At 42.6% G+C, this 22959-nt stretch overlaps 1 protein-coding gene across 6 annotated transcripts in view; it reads right to left on the reverse strand.

Moving 5' to 3' along the window:
- Positions 1 to 22959, reverse strand: part of SSBP3 (single stranded DNA binding protein 3) — a 164799-nt gene that overhangs the window by 10983 nt on the left and 130857 nt on the right. For 2 of the 6 annotated variants that reach the window (XM_083448167.1, XM_083448168.1), the window contains exons 6-11: positions 9252 to 9332; positions 8306 to 8365; positions 6387 to 6453; positions 6196 to 6272; positions 1011 to 1075; positions 839 to 887 (exon numbers count right to left, since the gene is read on the reverse strand). In XM_083448167.1, the coding sequence (XP_083304293.1) occupies positions 839 to 887; positions 1011 to 1075; positions 6196 to 6272; positions 6387 to 6453; positions 8306 to 8365; positions 9252 to 9332 (399 nt within the window). Of the gene's footprint in view, positions 1 to 838; positions 888 to 1010; positions 1100 to 6195; positions 6273 to 6386; positions 6454 to 8305; positions 8366 to 9251; positions 9333 to 22959 lie in introns of all 6 variants that reach the window. The other 4 variants (XM_083448171.1, XM_083448170.1, XM_083448166.1 and 1 more) reach the window with 3 other exon arrangements.

Raw genomic sequence — 22959 nt, forward strand, 5'->3', positions numbered from 1 at the left:
TTGGCATCTGGGACAATGAGGGAGACACCAAGGATGAAGAAAAGGAGGAGGAGGAGCTTGGCTTCCTCCAGGACTGAGCGAGTGAGTTTCGTCACTGCAGTAGCTGGTGGAGGAAGAAGAGGAGTTGGTGCTGATGCTGGCCTCAGCTTCATCATAGGCTTCACTCTTTGCCTAGGCCTCAGTGCCAAAGGAGGACGAATAAAGGAGGATAAAGAGGTGGGGGCTGCACCAGCGGAGGAAGCTCCTCAGCTCAGTCCCACAGGCTTTCCCTTGGCTGTCCTCATGGGCTCATGCAGTGACACTGTTGACCAACTAACACACTGGTTAGATTCAGGCAAGGGGAGTGGAACTGGTTCAAAAACGGGCAGAAAAGGGGTAGGCCAGTAGCACTTATCAGAGATGGAGGAAGAACTGGGGGAGGGTGACGGGGTGGAGAGACCATGCTGGTGTAGATATATAGTAGGAAAATGTGGTGTTTCTCCTGTTGCCTTGTTTTATCAGGGAACGCAGTGGGATTTCCCAATAGAAAACAAAGGAAATGATTGACTCGTTATGCGAATGCTCGCCTAACGAGCCATTTCTCAGCAACACATTATGGTTGGAAAGCAGGACCTATGTGTACAGGAGACTCCCTGATTCAGACTTTCTCCCTCCAACTCATGAAGGGAGACTGGAATGGTGGCTGCAGTGTGGGCCTAGTTAGTTTGGTTGTCCCCACTCACCCCGACAGCAGAATGCCAGAAGATGGCAAATGAGAGGAATTCAAGTACCACAGGAAAACTAAATGATGAGGGCCAAGTTTACAAGAACAAAGGCATTCAAATAAATGGACACTTACTGAATTAGCGCTGTTGGGATTGGGCCATGGTCTACCAGCTCCTGGACCCCTGGAGTTTGAGAGAAAACAAGCTTTCAGCATGTACAGAGTGACAACGTGAAACCAAAATGTTTTCCACATCTAGAATTGTAAGAACGTCAACGGAAAGCCAGCAGCATGGCAGGTGCCTTACATGTTAATCCCAGGCATGCCGGGCCCTAGAGAGTTGGGTGGAGGTCTCATTCCGCCGCCATAGTTCTGCAATGATAACCAAGGATCAGTCTACCATAACGAGAAGGGAAACCGGAGAAGAAAAGAGAAAGGAAAAAAACAAACAAAAACGAGAGGGTTAGTTTGTGAAAATGAACTTTAATTAAAAAAAAAAGATGATGATAATGAACATATAGGCAAAATTGGCTACTTTGAAAAAGTAAAACTGGACGGCGGCATCTCTCAATTTGCTCTTTGACCAGGCAAAGGATTTTTTTTTTTAAAGGGGGAGTGGGGAAGAAAATCTTAGAAGCCACCCAAATTCCCATCTCATGGTAGGAGTGTACCAGGAATGCCCAGTGGGCTAAGGCTTCTAGCACTGGCCAATGCTGGTCATCAAGGAAGCCGTAGCTGCGCCTAAAGGGTATGGAAGATGGTTATCTTGAAAGGTAATAAACACAAACAAACAAGACCAAAAAAGAGAGGCTTGTCACAGGAAGCCAAACGGGGGAGGTAGACATGAAAGAATTAAGATTCCTTGCTTAGTGTTGTGGTGGGAGAATTGCATGAAAAGAAGCAGGAGAAAATGTGGGGTGGGCAGAAGAGAGAAAGGTTCTGCTTTAAGGAAGACAAGGCAATGAGCACGTGATGGGGTGTTCAGAAAGGGGAATAGTGACAGCACAAAGGTTTGCAACAGCTTCTGAGTAAAGAGCATTCAGTTACAAAACAGCAAAGCTGGCCAGTCACAAAACTGCGCAAATCTTTATTGGTGCACAAGAAAGAGAAGACAATTCTTAGGCCAGAAAATGTCATTTCTCTCCCATTAAACACGGCTGGCAAACACTTTCGGTTCCCCCAACACAGACCAAAGTTAGAGCACAAATTCACTTCTGTGCACCAGAGAGATACTACAGAACTGTACTAGGTCCCACTTGTTTCGCAAAGGAGATCTAAAAGATGAAATCTGACAGAAAGGGCGCCAATCTGTCACAGCTGCGAGGCCCACGGAAAGCTAACGATTAAGGGCTGGGGATGAAAAGGCAGCTTATTGTGGAAGTCTACATGTGAGCACTTGCTGAAACACCTGAAGAAGCCGCTTCCTCCCCACCTCTCTGAAGTCATAAATCTAGATCTAAAGTCGGCGGCTATGGATTCCGACTTTCTTGGTTCCTGAAAGACAGCTGACACTTGGCTGGCTGATTGGCTCCCCTCCAAACATGGCTGCCCTGCAGGGCCTGATGGAGACGGCACAAAGCAAAGAGGTGGTTCAAAGCGGGTTCCTCTTTGAAAAGAGTTTAAAGCAAAATTGCAACTGGCTTACATACTGTTTATAAGCGACGCTTTTACCCTCTCGGAAGAGCTGCTCGCTGCACACCAGGCAGAGCTCTGCTGTGATTTTGTTGCAAGGGTTTCTCAGGAACCCTCAACTCTTGAACGGAACACTTTGGCCTTCCATTTCTCCTGACAGAGGGCAGCCACAGCTGGCAACAGATCTGCTGATCATTAGCCGATCAGTACAGTCCATACTCCTGGCAAGCAAACAGCCTGCTTGGCTGAATGCTAGGCAACCTGGGTAGTCACAATCTCCATTTTTTGAAAAAAGCAAATCAAAGAGCTTCACCTGCATCGCTAACTTCAGGGAACTACACAGGACAAGTGGGACAGCTCCTTCCTCACACTTTTATTAATGACATGTTTAAACTCTTATTGGCTAGGAACAGGGACCAATGCTATTTTGGAATGAGAAGCAAGCACCAAAGGGACAAAAAATGACTCCCCCCCCCCCACAACTCCGCACCCATAGCAAGGTAAACAAGAGCTAGACACAGGGAATGCTCATCTACACACATTTCATGCATGGCTTTAGAAAGACTCCATGCACCTACACTTAACAGCAGCTGCAAATTCAACCACGGCAGATGCCTACGTAACTACAACGCCATTGGAATGAAATCACTCTTAAGTACGCCACTTGGTGGGGATGGCAAGCACATGGCTTGTCCAAGTTGTACAGCACATCCAAAAGTTTTGAAGCAGTCTTTGTTTGGCTGACACAACTATAACAGATGCAAGCTGTTATAATAACACATCAGGGACTATTAAGAGCTTTGTACCCATCACTAACAGTGCCAGACCATTAAAATAGATAACAAAGCTATTGGAATCTAAGCTTGCCGGAATGATTATGAGGCAAGCAACTTTCTTTTTTCTCTTGCTTTCCTGGAGGTGTGTGGCTTCAACTGGCATTCTAATGGACAAGTTCATACTTTGCACCAGAATCAAGAAGTTCAGTTACCGTATTTTTCGCTCTACAAGACGCACCTGACCATAAGATGCGTCTAGTTTTTAGAGAAGGCTTCAGGGATAGTTGCGCAGCCTGCATTCACTCCATAAGACGCACACACATTCCCCCTTACTTTTTAGGAGGGAAAAGGTGCGTCTTATAGAGCGAAAAATACGGTATTTATCTTCCTCTTTTGCACTCTCCTTCAGATGCTATGCTGCACAGCCTTTCCAAACCTGGGGGTCTCCAGGCTACAACTTCGCCCGTTCCTGATCATTGGTCATGCTGGCTGGGGCGAATGGACAACAACTTGAAATTCCTGGGTAGACGAAGGCTGATGTTTTATGATAAACAGGATTAATTTTTGTAAATTAGATGCAGAAGATTGAAACGTGGGCTCATACTGCACCTATTCCAATTGTTTTCTTTGCAACGATGCTGTCACAGAGTTATCAAGACTCTTCGAGTAAAGTTGTTCTTAATAGCAGGCAACTATTATTCTGCCCACTTTCTCCAAGTCTAAGCCCTCCTTCTGCACTTGCCTATGCCTCCTGCTCAGCTATTGCCAGTCCTAGCCTGAAAACAGATGGTCTGACTTAAAGCCTTCTCCTTACACTTGCTGACCCTGAGGTTAATCTGGTAATAGCAGCAGAACCTTAAGTGCTGGGCTGACTTATCACAGGTGGCTACCTAGGAATGGTGTTTGTAAGGGTCAACACTTTTGCTGCAGCTGCAGATCCAAAGAACTTCACAGGGTATTACTGGATGAAAGTGATTTGCAAGGAAACCCAAGGAAACATTTTATGCATGTCCTCCCCTTTTAAAGTGGTGGTTCAACACTTTAAATGATTACGATTTCACAGTTGCTGAAATTGACAAACCTGATAGTATTAGTAAAAATGACAGGGGAGATGGAAGGGAAAGAAGCAAGCCACTTTTCTGACGTGTACTAGGCCCTGTTAATACATCCCTTGGTATGCTGACATTTTCTTAGTATCAGTTTTAGTGAGGGACTCATGGTGTGCTGGTATCGAATCTGTAGTCGGTTTTCTATGCTGTTCCTTCAAACACTGAACCATAATCATGGCTTGGAAGGCTGTCTGAACTGAGCCACTGCACAGATAGCTAATCCCAAAAGAAGTTTCAGAAAGTGCAAGAGACCTCACTAAAATGTGGCTACTGGTTATGGTTCCCCTGCAACTGTTTTCTGAAGTGCACATGTGGCAAGCTGGTCATCTCTAGTATCAAACCATGTGATACAGGTGCCTCAATCTATTGGATTGGACACTACAGAAAAGCCTCATTGTGCAGCTGAGCATTACTAATGACCATATGGTTACATGAACAATGCTTTAAGAGACCACGAGTTAAATGATCATCTGTAACTACCCCAAGTCAAGGAAAATCTGGCCTGAATGTCCCTAAAGTTTAATATGAGAAAGCAAAGAGAGGTATCTGAGCTTGTCAGGTTTCAGGAAGAAGCATGCTAAGAGAACAAGGAGAGAGCAGGATTGCAAAGGAAGGTCCACAGGGAAGCGGCAAGCCTGTGAAAGAAGAGATGCACATTCCTCAGTACCATCTGTCAACACTTATTTATAACAAGTAAATATACATCATGCACCTCAATAACCTGATCCAACCAAGGCACAAAAAGTGGACCAGCCAAGAGACTGGAGAGAGGACCTTGTATCTCTCTCTCTTCACCATCTGACTCCATCTGTCCCCTTGGAAGTTTCTTACACTGATCCGTTGGCTCAGAAAGTCCCAACAGAACCCACAAAACAGACATATTACAACAGAATTAGGTATCTAGGCAGCCTATGAAGTTGTCCAGATCCTTAAGGGTCAAACGTTGAGGTTCGGATTCAAAAGTAGCCTTCCCAAATTGTTCCTTCCGTCCTCACAAGGTGCTTGATCCAGAAGAGGAAGTGGGGAAGGAGCTTTTTGCTGTGTTCTCTCCCTCCCCACAACCCTTTCCCCCTGTTCCAGAGAGCCTTCAACCCTCCAGAGTCAATTTTAGGGAGATGCAAGGGGCTGCAGAAGGAAGGGGTGAGTAGGTGAATGCCACCTCCCACAACGTCCACTGGCGGGAGCTTTCCCTGAGTGGAGTTCTGCTGAGGAGATGCTAACACTGGAGGTAGCAATGCTGGGAACCAAGACTGAACCAGAACTGTATAAAAGCAGATACGGGCCATGCTTGGCCCATGGCATGCATCTGAGAAGTAACTTGTCAGCCCTCCTCTTCCCTCCATCATTCCTCCTGCAGTATGTAGTAAATGCGAAGTATGGACATCAAGTACACTTTGCTGTGCAGCAAAAAAAGAAAAGAAAAAGAAAAAGCAAGCACCTTTTGGGTCAACCTGCATAGTCGATAGTGTGTCTGCCGGTGCTATAAAGGGCAGAATAGACTGCAGCAAATTTTATTATTCAAAAAAACAATTAAGTGAAATAAATTCAGCATTGTACCCACAAAACCCCAACCCCACCTAAGGGTTAGCATCTCAAGTTGTAAGATTCTTTCCTGACCAGAGTCCAATTAAACCGGAGTTTGCCCATTTGGGTGAAAAGAGCAAAGATGGAAGGTGGGAGCAGGTGAGCACATGAAGTACGTGATATGAGGATGTTCACTTCTGAAGCCATAACTAGATGTTGGAAGGTGGGATTCCCCCCCCCCCACCCCCCATCCAGACACATGTAAACACACTAATGTAAAATGCATTATCGCTAATGGTGAGGAAGAAAAGGATTGGGAGGAATGGAAGTGCTCCTAGCTCTTCAGGCTCCCAGAGGCTGCTTTTATGATGTTTTGCTCGCTAACTTCATAAAGTAGCAAAGCTATTGTTTGGCACTGGACAGGGTAGGAAATGCTCTGCCCAGGTTTTACCTGTGGACCTGGACCCATGGGCCCCATTCCTCGTGGAGGATTCATCCGTTGCATCGGCCCTCCCATGTTGGGATGCCCTAGCGAGAGAAGAGAGACAGGAAGATGTTACTTTATTACTGGAGAGTAATGCACTTGGTGGAAGGATAGGCCAAGGGGAAAGAACACTTGCAGACAAGCCGAATCACATTTACCTTGTTGTCGTGTGGGGTCCATTGAGTTGGGCAGCAAGGGCTGTGTACCAGGAACACCCCCTGGAGGCTAGGGGGGAAAGGAAACAAATTTGAGGAAATCAAATACACAGTACAATTATCAATATTGCTTTGCTTCATTTGCTGCTGCAATTAGAAAAACCAGTCATGGGCTGAAGGCCTTTTTGGCTCAGCTGCTTTTATATCTATACCCAAAAGCATTAGACTTCAAGGAAATCCACTTCTTTTTGTAATGAAAACTTGGAATCCAGGGAAGATGGCTTATCAGGTGGGTGGGTGGGGGGTGATACTCTCCTTATCCTCCCTGCAGATGCCCACATGCACATATCCCTCATGAATCTATCCTATATCTTCATTTTTTAAAAAGCTGTCATCCATATGCAGCCTGAGTCTCACAGTGAAGGTCCTTGAATGAAATGCTACTGATGCCAGTGCAATTTTAAGGTATACATTTGGGAAATGCACTGCGTTAAAGAAAGTTATCTGTTTGCCAACACAGATGACATTTCATCAACAAGGGTGATAGCGTTTCCCCTTCCTTCCTTACTTAACAGAAGTGAACAGATTATGATGATGCCATTTGTATTTAAAATACGTCAACACGTTTTGCAGAAATGGTAACATTCCTTTTTTCTTGGGCAACAAATCCTTTCAACTTCATAATGTGCCTTCCATATTTTGATAAAGCCGGAGAGAAAAGACAGATATCGTCTCTCTCTCTCTCTAGCTATAAGCAAGTTTGCGATTTGGACATATTCTTTAAAAAAAAATTTTTAAAAAAATAGTCCAGATCCCTCTTAACATCACTACTTAATAGAAGTTGTTGGCTGTAACTTAGATAGAGAACTGGTATTCCAAAATGGATATATTGATATAAAACTTAGAAATATGTGATGCATAAAAGGTGCCGTGAAACTCCTGCATAGCTTTATGGGTCCCTTAAGGAGCTAGGCACAGTTCAAACAAAATGGACAGAGGACCTCTGCAACTGAGGATAGGTGAGATCCAACACAGCAAAGAACATGGTAACTCTCTGCTCCAGTTTTGGCAAGTCCACTTACAAAGCCATAAGTGAGTGTGATGGCACTGGATGTACATTTTTTAAACAACAACAACCACAACACGTACACCACAAATATTTTTTTAAAAAATTTAATCCTGCACACAGTTGTAAAAAGGAATTTAAACTGCATACAAGATTCCTTATTATTGTTATTGTTTTGGAAATGTGCAGGTGGTTAGTGTATATGGAGGACAAAGCTTTCAAGGGCTACCTAGTCTTGATGGCTTTATGCTACCTCCAGGAATGGAGGCACAATGCCTCTGAATTCTAGTTGCTGGGAAACCGCAGCAGGAGGGAGTGTTTCTGCCCTCATGTCCTCCTTGTGGGTTTCCCCAAGAGGCATCTCTAGTTGGCTGCTGTGGGAAACAGGATGCTGAAACTAGATAAGCCTTTGGTCTAATCCAACAGAGTTCTTGTTATGTTCTAGCTTCCTGCAGCAATTCCAAAGAGGAGTTTAATGTGATCATTGGTCAAGAAAGGCCAGAAAAGCATGACACTCAATAGGATGGTGGATTTAAAAAAAAAATTTTTTTTGAGAGTCATTAAATCTTCTGTGCACATCTTACAATCCAGTTTGCATGAACTCCACTTACAAACGACAAGCTGGCTGCAGACAGGACATCCTTCTGCCCTCAAGCTCCCACTATTTACTACATATATGCATTTATTATCTCAGATCATCTGAGAGCTTTACAATCCCCCCTTTAAGAAATGAGGTGTGTGTTTGTCTGTGCGTGGTAACTCATTGCAACCCCAGTGTTAAAAGTACATGAATGAAAGAATGAACATCTTAAGCCTCAACCGTGCTTTAGCTGCGAATACTGAAGAAATACAATACCTGATTTCCCATTCTGATTGGGGGCCGGGGACCTCCTGCGTATCTTGGTGACATAAAAGGCTGTAAGCATATAAAATTAGTTCAGTGGCAATGAACGCTCAAAAGTGGAAGTAAACATTATAACCACTTCCTTCACAACTGCTCTTTAAAATACCAAAATTGATTGTATTTCCCTTATTCTACACACGTACACACAAACTCCCCAAACCGAGCATTTGATTAGCAGAACATTTCTGAGGTGAATTCCAGGCCAAATGAATGAAAGATTTAATATACTGCATTCCATTCAACTTGTAATTAGACTTGACACATATACACACAGAAGCATTTTTTTAAAAAAAAAAACAAAACCCCAAAAACCCTGCTGATAAGAAATATTTAGACTCTCAAGTCTTTGACATTTGTTGTGCTTTACTGTATTTATTTGTTTAAGGTTAGGATGGTTTAATAATTTTTGACAAGAATTAAAATTAGCACAAATGAAAGTACCAAGCGAATATTAAGATACTTTTTAAACAGATTGGTAAATGAAAGTGCGGTTTGGGGAAGAGAAGAGTTTAAAACATTTCAATGACAAGTAGTGAAAACAAGCACTTAAACCGTACAATGATTGTCTTAATGCTGTTCGGGGTTGGGGGAGTGGAGGATTAAAAAAAATGATATTTGTATGTAAATTAGCATGTCTGAAAATCGAAAGCTACTTTGTAATCTGATGTCAATGGAACAAATGCAGCCAAGAGGAACAGACTTCCTAGCGGAGGTGAGATGAGGTGGAATGAAAACGATTTTGGGATCCCGGGATCTTGAGTGGATGTAAATTCACAACGCTCCGCAAACTACCCTGGAGCTGCTCGCTGGTTAAGTTAGCGGAAGGGTGTGGCTCCCACATGCTTTGAGAGTTCACACAGAACACACATATCACAGCAGTGCCCTGCGATGTCTTTACCTGACTGTGGGGTCCCATCATGCTGTTGGGGTTGTGAGGTGGAGGCTGTGCGTGTGGCGAGGGCTGAGAGCCAGGCGGTCCCTGTGAGGTTAGATAGCAGAAGGTGGTTATAGGTCAGGCACATGAATGTGCAGGAAAAGAGCTGGCTTAACAGGAGAAGCTGGCGAATCTTCACAGGGAATGAATATTTTGTTTCTGAACATCGCAAACTTCCAAAAGAAAAAGAAATTGGGGGGCGGGGGGGGGAGAATGCGGGCAAAGAACCAATAACTGTCAAAGCACATCAAATGAGCTGTTAATTCTGAGTGAGCGACACAGCTTGTGCCCTCTGACATTTGTGATGGGATCGCTAGTGAGTCCAACGCTGGAATTGCTGCTCGGTGCTGGAACTTTACTGCTGTGCGGACAGACTAAAATAGGTGCAATGTGTGGCGGCACATAACCTGCGAGCAAACATTTTCATTGCCGAACCTTAATAAATGCAAACTGTGATCTCAATTAACACAGAAAAAGTCTCCAAAATATCTGGAGTGGGGGTGGGGAAAAACCTGCCCCGTCTAGTCTCACACTGGAAATTGCACACATGGCACCGCAGAAACGCAACATGTCCGCCAACTGTGCCCTGGCATCTGCCCGTGTTCAGGCACGCATTATTCAAATTATGTAATTCAGCAGATTTGGGTAAACAAAAAACCACGCAAAACAAAACAAAATTCAAATCTGCGTTGGCTGTATGGATCATGATATGGGTCTGGGCAATACAACTTATGCAAGCTGAACAAAAAGCACCCCCAGGTGTACTGCACTGTACTGTTTCAGTCTTTGCACTATTAAATGCATCTGGATAAGTGCTTGAAGAAGACATACAAAACTAGCTCACCCACAATATATTCCTATTAGATTAGCAATAGTACTTTTCTGTGTTTTCATTTGCCACTTGGGTTAAGAATTTAGAACAAGAGAAAGTTAACAAGAAGGTTTATGATGATGATACTAATAGAAATAAAAATGCTTAATAACATGTTTCCATGCTTTACCTAGACTTCCAATTCTAGGAAGTTTGTAGCAGCAGCAATAACTTATCATTTCTACACACAAGACTATAGTGTCACATTTTTGAGACCAGAACTGTGGTCCTTCACCAAGATTAACTATCTATTGAGGTAACAATTAATCTTGCATGCAGATATGATTTTACCTTGGGGGGGGGGGGGCTTATATGCGCCTGAGAAGAAAAAGATTCATTTGTATAGTTTCAACCCTGCAATGCAGTGCTGTAGGATTAAACATCATTTTAATTCCCTCCATTCCTGGAATCCCGGAAAACAAGTTTATTTCAAAAAAAGTGTGTTCTTGAACATGAATAACCAAATTCGCACTATGATGTACACATGTTCCCTGTGTAATTTTTTCTCTCTCAAACAAACACAAAATTGTAATTGGTCTGGAAAGCAAACAAGACTTGTAAGTACATTATGAGAATCAGCTACACACTTCAGGAAAAGCAGAGGAACAGATGTTCTATACCTGCCATGTTAGTAATTTCAACAAGTGTTCGCCTTCTAGCTGCTGCCAGCAATGGCACGGTTTGTTACCATGAGCAATTTTCTTAATTAACAGACATTAATTAGCCATTTAGCAATTTTGCAAGCATTTGTTTAGCAGCTTTCCTAAACATGAATACCACTGTGATAATGGTACTGATTAGAGGATCCCCTAATTAACAGTACAGGGAAGGAAAATTGAAATCACATAAATTTAAAAGGGGAGGGGAAGTTAATGAAGGCAGGACATATTTGCACCTGCAAATCTTTTGTACCAGGGAAACTTGAGTGCAATGTAAATAAAAGAGGGGGAGAAATTGTTAAAGAGTTAACACGGAAAGATGCAAACAGAGCTCTAAACAGAAGCAGACACTCTGCTGATCCTCCAGGTTATGTTTACGGGATCGTAGAAACTGATTTTCCTTTGCATTAATAAGATCCATTGTACATAGGGTGCTTATATTTGCTCATTAACTCCTTTAACTGAGAATTAAGGGTTGCTTCTCACAGGTTATTTTTTTTCTCTAGTACTGATATCTATAAACAAAATACATGAATATAGTGTTCGGTATGATGTTTCAAATGTAGCTTTCCCCCCATTTCAAATACTTAAAAGCACAGAATTAGACCCCCGATATCAAGTACAGTGGTACCTTGGGTTAAGTACTTAATTTGTTCCGGAGGTCTGTACTTAACCTGAAACTGTTCTTAACCTGAAGCACCACTTAAGCTAATGGGGGCCTCCTGCTGCTGCTGCGCCGCCGGAGCACGATTTCTGTTCTCATCCTGAAGCAAAGTTCTTAACTCGAGGTACTATTTCTGGGGTAGTGGAGTAACCTGAAGCGTATGTAACCCGAGGTACATATTTTGAAATGCATGTGAAGCGTTTGCACCTAACAAAATCAACTTTTAAGACGCAATCACTGTGCAGCAAGGAGAATTTGTTCTCAGCACTAGCTTATCATGTGCTTTGACCCCTTCACAAAACCACATAAAGTCCTTGTGCCTCTTTTAGGTTCCAGAAAATCAAAAACAACTTTTTCAATTACACACAATTAATGGAAGGAGTTGTCAGGAGCATACTGCAAGTAATACAATTATTTTAAAGTCAACTGAAAATGGTCTCTGGGATGGTAAACACATAAAGATTGCACAATTTAAATTGGAACAGAAAAAGTCGGCTGCTATGTGGATGCCTCTGAGATGCTTTGATCAGAGCACTCTGTAACCTCTGTCTGTAAATGTGCTACCTTCATGTAAACACTTTATCTTCTCTAGACCAAAGAAACCCCCACTTTAAATGAAACTTCTACTGAGTAATTCTCTGTGTGAGGTGAAGCCCAACCCAACCCAACAAAATGGCAATGGGTAGGCAACTGTTGCTGCTATCAATGGTAGCTTGCTTTCAGCCGTTGAGACTGCCTAAGCCCTCTCTGATCGCCTCTAAGCAGTAGCTGCATATGAGTCCTAGAGCTTAACATTTTCACTCTGTCTGGAAGAACAATGTCAAGGTCTTCATGACTGCAGAATCCTAATGAAGCTTGGGTATGACTTTCATGGTAGAGGAGGATGGGAAGCATCTTTTAGAACAGGAAAAGTCAGCACTGGGCTTATACGCAACAGCAACATAACACAACGTAGCCTAGAACCTGGGTTGGATTCATTCAAATGCGTAACAATTGCTCCTTGTCCCAGATATATTAACATGTACCTCTGAAATGCCTTGCTTCATGACTCCCACATTTCTGTCAAACATGTCAATGGTAACCTCAAAAAGAAACTCTTATTTTAGGTCTATTAACATCATATTTGAAGTAGCTTTGACCAAGAAGCCATGTAGCTAATATGATCTACCTAAGTCTCCATGGAACAAAAGAATTACCCCCATTTTATCAATCTAATTTATTTTATAGAATAGTTTATATGCAAGTTTATTTTATTCACATCTTTTACATTTTATTCACAGCAACCTTTTTCAGCCATGGGCCGGTCCACCGTCCCTCAGACCATGTAGTGGGCCGGACTATATTTTTTTGGGGGGGGGAGAATGGATTCCTATGCCCCCAAAATAACCCAGAGATGCATTTTAAATAAAAGCACACATTCTACTCATGTAAAAACAAGCTGATTCCTGGACCATCCGTGGGCCGGATTGAGAAGGTAATTGGGCCGCATCCGGCCCATGGGCCTTAGGTTGCCTACCCCTGTCTTAATCCCACCTTTCTTACACTGAGCTCAGGGCAAAGTACATTCAGAGGAGAGGAGTCTGGTGCAAAGCTCACTGCAAAATGAATCTCTTTGGTTGAAGTCCAATGCTATCCATTACCCCATACTAGTTTCCCCTATAAGAAGTGTGAGAAGATGGAATATTTTCTACTAAAGACATAACCTAAAAGATTATAGTCCTTTGCTTCACCCATGTCACCTAAAGAGATAACTTCTTTTTCTGACACACTGTAGTTTGCAAGCAGAAATAATCTGCTGTTAATTGAAAAGGGTAGTGAAAAGAAAACGACAAAACCATTATCTTTCCCAACTGTATCATTAGCCAAGTACTAAAGGAAATCCAGCAGTTCCAAATAAGAACCGTTTTTGGAAAGCTCAGAGCGACTACCCAACTATTCAACTACTTCACATACATTCATTAATGGCAACAATCAAGTAAATTGGTTTTTAAGATAAAATGTTCATAGGACTGGGGGGCAGGGAAGCACCTCAAGGAAGTTAAGAATACTTAATGCTGTTCCCACTACTTCATTGCAACTACAGAACAGCAAGTAGTGACCTACAGGATTTACATTCTCATAGGTATTCACCAAACACAAGAATAAAAGTTCCATAGGAAACTTACGCCAATAATCCCTTTCAAAACCTTCACCTCTGATCTTACAGAGCCAGCACTTGCCATACTGCTATAATGTAGAAGCTTCTTAGCCTTCAGTTATCAACCTCTCCTTACTTGAACTTATGAGCAAATTATTTTGTGGTTCTCCTATATTGAAATAATTAAAGGCTAAAACATAAATCTAAAATAACCTTGCCTAAATCAGAAATCCTGCCTCTCCACATAATAAATGTTGAGAGATGAACCTCAGGATTTTAAGAAGCCAGTGCCAACCTTCATCAATTAAGTAGACATCACAGATTTACCATTGCTGAAGTGCCCACTAGTCTCCGTTAATGAACATGGCCAATACAAAATGAAGTATTTATTTCCTTATATTTATCCTGCCTTTCTTCCATCATGGAACGACATATTGATTCTATAGAGTAGTAACACAGATGTGTTATTTCTGCATTAATGCCTGCAGACATAATGAAAAACCTTTCTTGACCAGGAGTAAGTCACCGGATTATGCACTTTTTAAATCCTTGTTAAGAGGACAGCCCCAATCACCATGTAACATTGATACCAAAGTAATGCTTAAAACTATGATCAAGGTGGGTAGGACAAATTTGTTTTAGACAGGAGGGATGGTAAGGCAAGGGACAAAGTGATTTCATGGGCTGTTCTTTATTTCTTTACCAGAGTTTAAGAGAGCCATTTATAGCTGAACCACCCCTAGGTGTCCCATTACTTGATGTCTATGCTACTAATAAGCATCCACATTGAGAGGTTTTTTTTGCAATTGCAGAAGTATGTATGGCAACCAAACTCCATTTGTAGCAAAATGTCATTTAGAAAATGGTTGAGAAGTTGCACTTTGCCAGTTTGGCCACTGTACATTTTTATGCACCGGTATTTCCAAATTAGCTAAAGAAAAGGACGATTATAACAGAAATCGCAAACATTTTGGGCTTGGAGGCACAATTGGAAATCTAATAAAACATCCATTTTACAGAAGCCACTGGTGCTGCTCAGAACTCCCTCCACAAGAAACATGCAGAGAAACCCTATAACCTCCCCACAAAAAAACCCCAAGCCCCAGGCCCTTCTTTAAAAGCTGCTAACTAACCAAACCAAACGCAATTTCTTTAAATTTTTGGGGTGCTTGGTGGCCTTGGAGGGGATTTGAGAATAACACCGTGTCCACAAGTGCAACCTAGGGACCCCAGAAGAATACCACGGATAAACAGAGCAAGCCTAATAAAAATTCTGGAAAAGAGGAAAACACCCTGGCAAAAACCACTGTCTTTCTTTATGTCAGTAAGCTACAGAACGGTTAAGGCAGACCCACATGTCTTAAAAAGAAAAAAGCAACCAGACACCACTGTAAGATCAGCTGGTTGAAAAATTGCAGGAGATCTGGAGCTTGGATAAGATGTGTGGTTTTTAAACACAATCAATTACTTGGAAATGGTACAAATAACCAATGGATGAAATCTGCAGAATACTTTTTTAAATATTCAAAATATTGAAACTCATAGCAGATTGCGAAGCATATTAGGGAGGATCCCATAACACTGGGAACAGGCAATGGAACGGTACTTGAACGTCAAAGTTGGCAAGTATTATGTGACTTTTTCTGGAGGGCAGTGGGGAGGAGGATAATCTCATTCATTAGAGACAAGGGAAAGGAGTTTAATGTAGATAGGGACTTTTCCCACACAGCCACTCACTATTTCACACTATTTGGCATTAGCCTCAAAGACAGTGGCAAGCCTCTGCTAATTATCACATGCATAGGAGTAGTGAATGGCAGAGCACCTTAACAGGTCAGTCAAGAAGTCCACGTTATGCCCAATTTCTTAAAATTGTCAAAGTGAAAAGATCCAAAACAGAACCCAAGCACCCCCTAGTTAAGAACCCCTGTTCTTAACTAAGAACCCCCTTTGTGCACCAACTGCACAATATAAATACTGATCTTTATCTAAACTTAGAACTGTTTTTCCACAGGATGCAAGGATGACCACTACCAAAAATGCTTCTTAAAGCGTTCCTCATAGAGGTCAGTTTTACTAGTCCCAGACAGACTGGGCTTCCTCACGAACAGGTTTTAGGGGCTGGCGACAAAAAAGCTCACCATCAAGCTCTGCCTGTGCATTTTCAAAGGCACCTGCCTAACCACAACTGCAAGGATGGGGAACCTGTGGCCCATTATGTTGTTGGACTACTGGCTCAGACTGGAACACAACTTGTAGAAGGCTACATATTCTCCATCTCTGCGCTACTGAGAAGAGGATGAAGGATTAGATGGATTCTTGTGCTGCTTTTAAAAACATGGGTTGATTAACATAGGAACAACGAGCACACCCATATTCTTATCCTTACAGAATCATAGAATTGGAGAGTTGGAAGGGAAGCTAAGGATCATCCAATGCAATGGAGGAATATGCAATTGTCCCATACGGGGACTGAACCTGCAATCTTGGCATTATCAGCAGCACACCACTCTCCCCGAAAAAATCCACAACCCCTTGAGTCGAAGCAAAAAGGAGATTTTGCCTTTCGTGGTGTATCTCCTTTCTGGAGCACCATCATTATACATAGCACTTTAGAGAGTTGCATAAGCAGGATGAGGAGGCAGCCCCTGTTCCAACAGACCTTACAATCTGAGAACAGTGGCATTCTGAAAGAGGTACATCGTCTTTCTAAGAAGCCTGGGAACTGTAAACACAGAACGGAGCTCCCTCCTTCTCAGGACTGATACAACGAAAGCTTAGAACTGGAATTTGAAACTAGGGAACCAACAAAACAGAGCCAAACATCATCATCATCATCATCATCATCATCATCATCATCATCATCATAACAACAACAACAACAATTTATTATTTGTACCCCACCCTCATGAAACTAAGACAGTACACAAAGAACATAAGAACATAAAAACAGGCAATCAATTAGTTAAAGAATAAGTGATATTTCTTAGAAACGCAAACCAGTTGGAAACCAGAAAGGGGGGGGGGAGGGATGTAATGTCCATCTGCTCTTATCCAGAAACAAGATTCATGCATAATATTATCATCTGGGTAAGGATAGAGGCACATCTCGGAAGTGGTACACAAAAGCTGGGGTCCAGGAAGCAACATTTTAATGGTCTCCCTTGGGAGGTGGTGGATCCTCTTCCTTGGGAGGTTTTTAAGCAGAGGTTGGATGATCACCTGTCATGTATGATCTATCTGATATTCCTGCATTGCAGGGGGTTGGACTAGGTGATCCTCAGGGTCCCTTCCAACTCCACGATTCTATGATCCTGTTGACCCACAGGCCAAACAAAGGCTAAGCACACATTGTCATTTACTCTGTGCGCTCCACTGGTTTCTGATGGTGGCCACAATTCTGTAGTTTGTTGAGAAAGACTTTTGTTTGATGCGTTTCCCCTCGAACCAGCTTCTATCCAATTTGAAAACGCAGGCTGAAGTTACACTGAAGTATGCACAGTTCAGGCAGCTGTTGCACATGTGTAGATGACAGGGGTTTGCAGTCGCAGGGAACAAAATCTTATAATGCCTACTGGATGAAGACATCTCCACCCCCTCACAAGTGTGTAGAGTAACAGCAAATGCGACTTGAAACACAGCAGGGGGGAAATGACCTTGCTGCATTTTAAGCCACTAATGTGTACGTTCCCTAATACATAAGAGGAAGTATTAAGGAATACTTAATATATTAAGTATTAATGTATTAAGAAAGCCTTCAAAACTCTGACCTCAAAGGATCCCAACTTATAGGAAACAAAAACGAGTTCCAGACCTTGACGCCTTGGTTTTCTGCATATAAGCTTTCAAACATGTTCTCACATCTATCTTGGGCCATGCCCTCTCCTAACCACCTATGAATAATACAATCAGAGAATTGTAGAGTCGGAAAGGACTCTACCACCTTGGTGCTCCCCTGATGTTGTTGGACCATCATCCTTGGCTTTTGTCCATGCTGCTTGGGGGCCAATGGGAGCTGTAGCTGAAAACCTCTGGAGGAAAAGGCTGGCACACAGCAATGCTGCTTGAGCAAAAGACGAAAACAACTTTTGAAACCTGGAGGGTTATAACTTTAGCTTCAAAGCTCTTAGAGCCAATTCCTTTCTTCAGTTATTAGTTTTTCCACAGAAGAGAAGGCAGCCACAAGGGTGTCAAATTTAGGTATACCTTCGTCGTCATCAGCAATGTATTTTTAGGAGAGAATACAGTGTGAGAAATTGCTAGTGGTTTTGGTCCCCATGTGGGAATTCCATTGCAGCTTCAGAATCTGCATTCTGTTGGTAAGCTGGAAGCAAAATGGCAGTGAGGCTCCTCCATTCCTGCTGCCATGTGATGGTGAAGCAATGGCTAACCATGCAGTTCCCATGGCACCTATGGATGAGATGGACCTTCACATCATGTTTTTTCCAGGAGAGAGGAGTTGGACCTACACTGAGCAATTTCTGCAGTTCCAGGAGAAAGTGCCCCTCTCCCTAAGCCAATATCTCAGGCCCAGAAACCACATTGAGACAACTGCTTCCTGCTACTTGACGAAAAAACCAAGGGAGAGTAGCTAAGAGACAGAGGAAGAACCAAGAAGCTAAAAACAAAACGAAGAAAATTAGCTAAGGTAAGATGTATGCCGATGCAGAGCTAAGTAGAAATTGCTGCCAAGAATTGCCTAGTAGCCCTAGGCAGGAAGAGGCTAAGAGCAGGGGGTCCCCTCCTCCAAGTAAGTCATTTTCTACTTCTTGCCTCCAAGATCCCAGGTAAGGGACACCTCATTCCCAGAATGTCCCTCTGCCCATATCCAGGAAGTTGCAAAGAGATTCAAGCATGTCCACACTCAAGTGTATCATCTCAAGCATGAAGACCCTTTCTTTAGACTCAGAAAACGTTCTCCTGTGCCTCCTGGAGAGACATTAGAGTGATTCCACTCAAATTACCAGTTTTAATTAAAAAGGGGTCGAAAATCAATTTCTGCTTTTAAACAAAACTGATTAGCAAGTAGGTTATTGCAATTCACAGCAGCAGAGCTTTCCCTAATTCTTTAAACGAAAGCGACTGGCGTTGGAAGGGCATTCATCTAAGCATCAAGACACCCACGGTCCTTTATATGATAACGCCCGCTTTAAACACACACTTTTCCCCACAGGAGATCAAAAAATAATGGTTTGGGCAGGGAATCCCAGTGGTTAATTTAATCCACTTCCAAGATGCATGTGTGTGTACTGGAAGACAGGGGTGTGCTGGAACAACAGCTGAGTGCATGCTGCAATTTAGGGGGGGAAATGCGAGAAATTGTATGACACTCCCAGGAAATTCAAGACTTTGCGAAGCATTTTGTTGGCAAATGACACACAGCAGTAAATTGAATCCTCATGGCCACATTAGCTTGCAAGAGTAATGCTCATGACAGGTATCTCTGGATAATATAACTGCAGATCTACAGTGAAGGCAAGCATCTCTGCAAAAGTGCTGCATGCTCTTTCTTTCAACTTGTTATGCAGCAGTGGGAGGAGCTGGTGGCTTGGGGCTGGCCGAGAAACGGCAACAACAAGGATCTGAAAACATTTGCTACTTCCTGTCTGCTACCCTGGGGCCACTAAAACTGCCTTGCTTGGATATAAAAAACTGCGGTCTTACAACCCCCTCTCTTCTGGTGCCCCATCACCAAACGACCCCCGCCTTCTGCCTTTTACAGCCCAGCTCAAGATTCATTTTCTACCTTCTCTTAGGAAAAAACAAAGCAAAAAAAGCCAGACCTCTGGATATTGTTATCTCTGTAAATATTTGCAGATGTTGTAGGACCATGGAGAACTGCAATTCAGCAGAGAGTGAATGCTGGAGCGCTCTCTCTTTCCCCTCCCCCCTTACATGCACTCAGTTATAAATCAAGGACTGAAATGAACTGCCTGCTAATGCTGGTTTTAAAGATACAGAATACAAAGAGCCAAGGGAAGCCAAACTGGAATCTTTGGGAAGGAGACGCATGCAGCCAAAGTATCCCAGGTCCTTTGCATATAATCAGATCATTGCACACCCTCCAAGTGTCCCTATTTTCCAGGGACATCCCTGATTTAGAGAAGCCACCCCAGTTTCTGATTTGATTCCAGTATATCCCAATTTTCCTTAGGATCTCCCTATTTTTATTGGATAAATGTTGGAGGGTATGGAATTATCTGACCCCTGAGCCACCTGAAGACCATCATGTATAGGGAATTTTTTTTTTTTAAGAAACAAGTTTAATGTTTTATTATGTTGGAAGCTGCCCAGAGTTTATACATGTTGGAAGCTGCCCAGAGTAGCTGGGGCAACCCAGTAAGATGTGTGGGGTAGAACTAGTAAAATGGAATGGGAAACTCTGGTTAATTACAGACTTCCTGGTTTAATCAGATCTCACATAAAGGGAAGGCCTATTTGGCTGCATGTGAGGCAGGGGGAGCTAGTGAACTAGTAAAATTAATGGAACGGAACGTCCCTATTTTCATCAGAGAAATGTTGGAGGCACAGCAAACTATGAATTAGTTTCATGTTTGCTCTGCACAAGGTGTATGTGATCCTTCACAAATGCACTTTGCTTGAAGAGATATTATATATTCCAAGCGTTTCAGCCCAATATTATGTACCTGGCAAAATGGAATTCTTCAAGCGGTTTCTTGAAGTTGTGATTTCTGTGGGGAATATAGTTGCACAATTGCTACAAACACTTTCTAGCCATTCTTCATGACAGATACAACATGCATATACACATTTCTGGCCCGCTTCCCCCTCCCGCTATGTTTTATTTGGTGCACTTAATTTGTCCTGACATAAAACGCACACTTAAGACACTGGAGTATTCATTCATTCATTCATTCATTCATTCATTCATTCACTCAATGCATTTATTTCCCACCCTAAGGACCTCAAGGTAGCATACATGGTTCTCCACCTTCCCATTCAATTCTCACAACAACTCTGTGAGGTAGGTTAGGCTGAGAGGCCATCCCTGGTTCGGGGTCACCCAGTGAGATTCATGAGTGAGGATTTGAGCCGTGGTCTCTCAGGTCCTGGTCCAATGCCCTAACCACTAAAGGAATGGTGAGAGAAGAACAAGCAACTGTGCACTATCATGCAATGAGCTACTTTGGATGGTTTTATCATGGCGCAATCAATTAACGAAGAAGCTCCCCCTGCCTCACATGCAGCCAAATAGGCCTTCCCTTTATGTGAGATCTGATTAAACCAGGAAGTCTGTAATTAACCAGAGTTTCCCATTCCATTCAAACTTGGAAACTATGGTTACAAGCTTTACTACAAGACAGGATGTTAAACCATGATTTAAAGCGGTCTTAATATCCTGGCTTGCTCCCAAGCTAGTAAGCATAGTTTCTCAGTTGGTACAAAAAGAAGAAACTATGTTCAACTGAAGTCTTCCTGGTTTGTCTGGTCGTGTTGTGATGGGAGGAGTAAAGGGGTTTCATAGGAAAGGAAATAGCCTGTTCATACTGGGAGTAATAGTAATAGTAATACTCCTCCACCCAATTTTCCACAGGGATGGGGAGAGGGGTTGTATTCTGCAAAGCCACTGTGTGAGTAGAGCTTTGTCCCGCCACCTCCTCCATCACCCTCCAATCTGCTCTGTGGTTTCCCCAACTCTCCAGAGCAGATTGGGGGGAGATGAGGGGGGCACACCGGTTGTGGGGGAGAATGAGAAGTTTTGTTCTATTCGCAGAAATTGTTCTTGTCACGCATTGATTTCATTGGCGCTAACCCAAAGAAATTATCTCCACAGTTCAGCAGCAATCCTAAGCTCATAAGAAGATAGGCTGCTGGGCTCACAAGGTGCAATAAGTGATCGTAAACTTTCAGTAATGTAGGAGGTGGCCTTGGACTGAGTCACCCTCATTAACTAGCTCAGAACTTACTGTACTACATGGGATGGGACCAAACAGAAATTTTAAAATATGCATTTCTATAGAACTTTTTACTTTCTCAAAAATGATGGTGTATTTATATGCAATGTGGGTGTTTAAATACTGGGTTTCGGCTTTCATGAAGCTGAGAGAATGAACAAATCTTAACAGAGCACTTCGAGATAATTTCAATACATTTTTTGCTTCCTTGTAAAAACCACCATTCACTAAACTTTGAAAAAAGCAGAGGGGTATTAAAAAAAGAAAGGAAAGAAACTTAACTTTCCCCCCACCAAGCCACTGTTATGCATTAGTGGAGTTATAAATCCTGTCAGTCCCAGATGATTAGATGCAGAGAGCACAAGATACCAAACTGTTCAATACTGATTTTAAATGGTTAGCAAGCACTTTCTGTTCTGCTTTTACTTGGGGTTAGAACACTGAAATGTAGACCTCAGATATTTTTTTAAAAGTTACTTTACAAATACACAAAGACAGCTCAGTTATGCAGCCTCTCTTGTAATTATTGAAAGTTTTAGTTTTTTAAAAAATCCCATGTTCTTAAAAGCAACACTCCAAAAAGCAACAGCTTGGCCACTTGGAAACTTCAGAAACTTAGGGTTCCTATATATCCACCCCCATGACCCAGGCACTTCCATGGAGGTTCTGCCATCCGGCAGATAAAAGAGATGTCATCTAGGAGCAGAGACTTCTGGGTAAGGCTTCCAGCATTTAGGCCTAGGGAATCTTTCTCTTCTTGGTCACCTTTCAGAAGGCATATGAAGATGACTCTTCTTATAGTAAGTATTATTAGTTGTGAAGTGCCTAAAAATGGGGTGCTGCACAAAACCCATAAAGCAACAGTCCTACTCAATGGGTTCATAATCTAAATTAGACAACAACAGAACAAGGAAACACAGGGAAGGAAGCCAAACACAATTAAATGCAGGGTGCAACTCAACAGGGAGATCTGTGATCAAGATAAACAAGGATGTCCTTGTTTGTTTGTTTGTTTAAAAAGGACCTAGCAATTGTGGGACCCTCCAGATTTGATTAGGACTGTGTTGAGAGGGTGGGAGTGTTAACTGTGCTTCCTCATGATATTCCCCCAATGAAGCCACCATGCTTCCCTGAAGCCTTCCCCCCAAAGAGATGAATCATGCAGGTACCACAAAGTCCCCTGTAGAGCAAGTAATGTAATGATACAGGAGGAGCAGAGTTTAAACTCAATGCTGCGTACACAACCTGTCCCCTTCCCCACCCAACCCCATGTCTAATATTAATATGTTTTTAAAAGGCCTAAAATCATAATCATTAATCTATCGTTTTAAGTATAGTTGCAACCATAGGCTACCTAAAATAAATGAAGCTCTTTTAAAGAAGGAGGAAGAGGTCCAATTAAATGAATATCAGCTAGGTAAAGAG

This window comes from Podarcis tiliguerta (assembly GCF_965153285.1).
Source record: "Podarcis tiliguerta genome assembly, chromosome: 6".
NCBI classification, from domain to species: domain Eukaryota; kingdom Metazoa; phylum Chordata; class Lepidosauria; order Squamata; family Lacertidae; genus Podarcis; species Podarcis tiliguerta.